At 38.3% G+C, this 3,804-nt stretch overlaps 1 protein-coding gene across 1 annotated transcript; it reads right to left on the bottom strand.

Moving 5' to 3' along the window:
* Positions 1-1,888: 1,888 nt before the first annotated feature.
* LOC113722650 (alkane hydroxylase MAH1-like) lies at positions 1,889-3,532 on the bottom strand. Its single transcript, XM_072048312.1, has one exon. It carries the CDS (start codon positions 3,510-3,512, stop codon positions 1,977-1,979), a length of 1,536 nt encoding a protein of 511 aa, XP_071904413.1. The 5' UTR covers positions 3,513-3,532; the 3' UTR covers positions 1,889-1,976.
* Between the last annotated feature and the right edge of the window lie 272 nt (positions 3,533-3,804).

The raw sequence follows: 3,804 nt of genomic DNA, 5'->3' as shown, positions 1-3,804 counted from the left end.
TAATTTGCCCTTAGTTAATCTAGTTAGTAAGACAATACTTTTCCCTTCATAAACGTAAACAAATGAAAGAAACCAATACTAAATTTTCAATCAGATATTCAACATAATTTATGAGAAGATGCAATAAAAGAGTCAGCGTTATATACTACAATTAATAAGTTTAACAGGCTAGTACTACATTAGCAAAACTTCCTTTTCAGACAAATATTTCTCACTAGGTGAAGCAGCATTATCAGGTGCATGGTCAAAAGTACTGCTATTAGAAGTGGCAAAGAGTAGCCTAAGTTGCTAACCTTACCAAACCAATATATACCTGTAACTTGTTTAGTTATAGAACTCCTTGGCTTGTCTTGGTCCACCGCAAGTAACTAGTTTGTCTTGTCCTTCCTCGATTCCCATTGACATCAGTTTGGCCTTCCTCGATTGTAAAATATCGCACCGAGTGTGATATTGTTGTTCTATGAATTTGACTTTTTCTTTTTCCTTGTGCATTTTGATAGGATTGTACTGAGCTAAAGGATTACAGTTACAATCACTTCGAATCTCTGGATTTCCCTTAACATCAGTTTGGCCTTCCTCAGTTGTACTGCACGTAATAGAAGAACCGATAAAAGTCTAGCCACTATCTGATCGTTTATTTGTCCAGCAGGCATTGTTTTTTGGATAAAAAGTAAATTTTATTAACGGATTCCTAGAAATCGTCTAATATGTACGTAGGACGAAGCCTTGAAGTCCTATCCAGCCAAATGAAATAGACAATTGCTTGAGCAGACCGAATGGTTGCATTCATCTTGAATGTCTTTGCTCTTTGTGAGTCCCAGATCCAGTGACAATCTCATGTGCAAGTCAGAAGGACATTAAACCTAAAGTGGATACATATATATATATATATATATATATATATATATAAAATGTATTTACACACACATACTTGAGAAGCTACACCGTTAAGACTCGTTAGGTACCACTCAGACCAAAACAGGCAAAGACTTGGTAAAATGCACATTCATTATTGCACTCAGGATGAAGATTGACACTATCTTATCTCTTCCAGTGTCTATAGAAAAAATTTCTAACAGCTTACAGTTTACTCAGTTCATCCAAAAATTCACTTGCCAAAACAAGTAATTCGTCAAATGGCTCCTTAGTTGGTATGAGAAATTGCGCTATACCAGTTCATTGTATTAGCCACAGACCTTCAATTGAAATGTTCTTCCTTTTTTTTTTGGATAAAGAATTTAATGATCTTTTACTACCTATTTCAACAACTAACATGCTACCATTTACCACTTACAAAGTCATAATCACTTAACATTTTTGAAAGAAAGAAAACAAAAGTGAGTCAGATTATCACAGCACCAGCCCCCCGTGAATGGGCTGGTGGTTGGCGCCTCTTCTCTCGGGTCCTCATGTCCCGGGGTCGAATCTCCGCAGCAACATCAGCTTCTCCGTGCATCTAACGTGCTAGGTTTGGTTGGAGCGCTGGGCCGGGCCGAAGTGGGATTAGTCGGGCCGCCTTTAAGGACTTGACCCGGACACCCACTCCGTCAGCAAAAAATAAAAAAAAATAAAAAAATCACAGCACCAATTAGGAACACCACCAATTTAACGATGCTTCACACAATGCATATAATGGGCATCAATTTTCGTTTTTTCTTAAACGAAATTCTTTAATCTATAAACTTGTCAGTAAGGGATAATTAACAAATTTAACTACAAATGAACATTTTCCTATCTTTAAAAAAAAAAAAAAAATCAACTGTTCTCAAACAAGAAATCCATACTTGTGAAATACATCTAATCAAATTGTGAATCATTTCAAAGCATGAGAAAAATTTAGCACTGCATATTTAAACATTATGTTCCATAATACGTTATATACTAAAAATAGAATAAATAAGTAAATGATTGGATTGAATATACTTCATCCTTTTTATTCTAGTACAATATTATCATATATAACAAGGCTACATTCATTAATTTCTTTTAAAGGGCCTGACCATGAAACCGTGCTTCATTTGGATAATAACAGAATCACTAGGGGAAATGGGATGGCCTTCCGCCACTTGGATATGGTAATTATAGACGATGGAGGCTGCCACCATTTTCATCTGGATCATGGCCATTTCCTTGCCTACACAAGTCCTTGGTCCAGCAAGAAATGCAGGGAACTTGAAGGATGGTTCGTGTTTAATACTTCCATGCTCGGATATCCACCTTTCAGGCCTGAACTCCAAGCAATCATCACCCCATATGGACTCCATCCGTCCCATTGAGTAGAAGGAAAGAACCAGTTTGGTATTTGCATCGATTCGTAGACCACTTGGAAGAGTGTCGGCCTTGGCTGGAGCTTTGTGCTCTAAAGCCACGGATGGATATAACCGGAGAGCTTCACACACAGCACCATGGAGGTAAATGAGTTTATGGGATTCTTGGACATTGATGAAAAGGCTCAGGTTTTGACCTTGTTTGGCGTCCAATTTAGTTGCAATCTCTTCACGAATCTTGTCCTCCACCTGAGGATTTCTGGCGATGAGCCAGAAAAGCCAAGAGAGAGCTGTACTCGTGGAGTCTCTACCTGCAAAAATCAAATTCAGCATGATGTCTTTCATGAACAGCTTTGCATCTTGTCTAGTATTTATTCCCTTGTAAGCCTCCATGAAAGCTGATAGTCCATCAAATCCTGTTTCCTCCGTTGTTTTGTTCCTTTTTTCCTGCTTCAGCGATATACAAGGGCAGATGAATTGCTCAAAAGCATCAGCTGCTCTGCCTAGCTTCTTCTCGTGGCCTATTCCAAGCCATTTCTGGAGCTTCCAGCAGCTTTCTGGCAATAAGTGCCTGTGTAAAAGGGCTTTTGCGGTGTCACTAAATGCCTTTTCACATGGGATGTATGGTAAATCCATGGATAAGCTGCCCGGATCATGGTCGAGTAACACTTTTGATATATTATCAAAAGTAAACCTCTGGAAAATTTCTTGCAAATCAAGCTGGGATCCTGTTTTTGCACAGGTTTCTAAAATTGGGAAGAGCCCTTCTTCAAGCTTGTCCCGAAGGGTTGTCTCCAAAAGTTTCTGGAAATTGGGATGGCGCATAACTGACAAAGTTATTTTCCTGTGAGCTTCCCATAACTCAGAATCAGCATTGAAAATCCCATCTCCCAGAACATCGAATATTTTTCTGAAATCAGGACCCTTTGGGTAGTTTGAGAAGTTTTTGGTGAGAATGTAATGGACATTGGCCGGGTCACAGGTGATGACCATGTCCATGTTGGCAAACCACGGGCCTTTGAACTGGAATGTGCCACCACTTTCTTTGAGAACTTCTGTTCCATAATCATGTAGCCTGTAAGAGTTTTGAAGAAGTGCTGGCAGCATACCGACAACTGGCCAGGTTGTGGGCAGCGAGCTTCTTTTCCATCTCTGAGTGAGATTGTAGTAGTAATAAAGAAGAATAACAAAACACAATAATAGCATTGGAAGAGTTTCAAGATATGATTGAATAATGATAGCCATTTAGAGCAGATCTGTCTCTAGGTTTTTTCAGGCCTATGTTACCACAATGTCAAGCCCTTTCTTTTATAGGAAAATTCAGCGGTCTTTAGGGTAAAATTCCTTTAACTTGTATCTCTCCACTAAAATAATTGTTCAATAACACTTATTCAACTGTAAATTTGACTTGAGGATATGATAGTCAAAAGGAACCGTAGAATCTCTTACTTTTATAACCCTGTCATGCATTCCTTTTTTATTATTATGAAAAAAAAGATAAGATTACTAAGATATTTGAGAGATTTGATATTAAAAC

This window comes from Coffea arabica, chromosome 5e (genome assembly GCF_036785885.1).
Source record: "Coffea arabica cultivar ET-39 chromosome 5e, Coffea Arabica ET-39 HiFi, whole genome shotgun sequence".
In the NCBI taxonomy this organism is placed as follows: domain Eukaryota; kingdom Viridiplantae; phylum Streptophyta; class Magnoliopsida; order Gentianales; family Rubiaceae; genus Coffea; species Coffea arabica.
This window is presented reverse-complemented; position numbering and strand designations above follow the sequence as displayed.

Coding starts and splice junctions, on each gene's coding strand:
- LOC113722650 (XM_072048312.1), bottom strand. CDS start 3,512: ATGGCTATCATTATTCAATCATATCTTGAAACTCTTCCAATGCTATTA.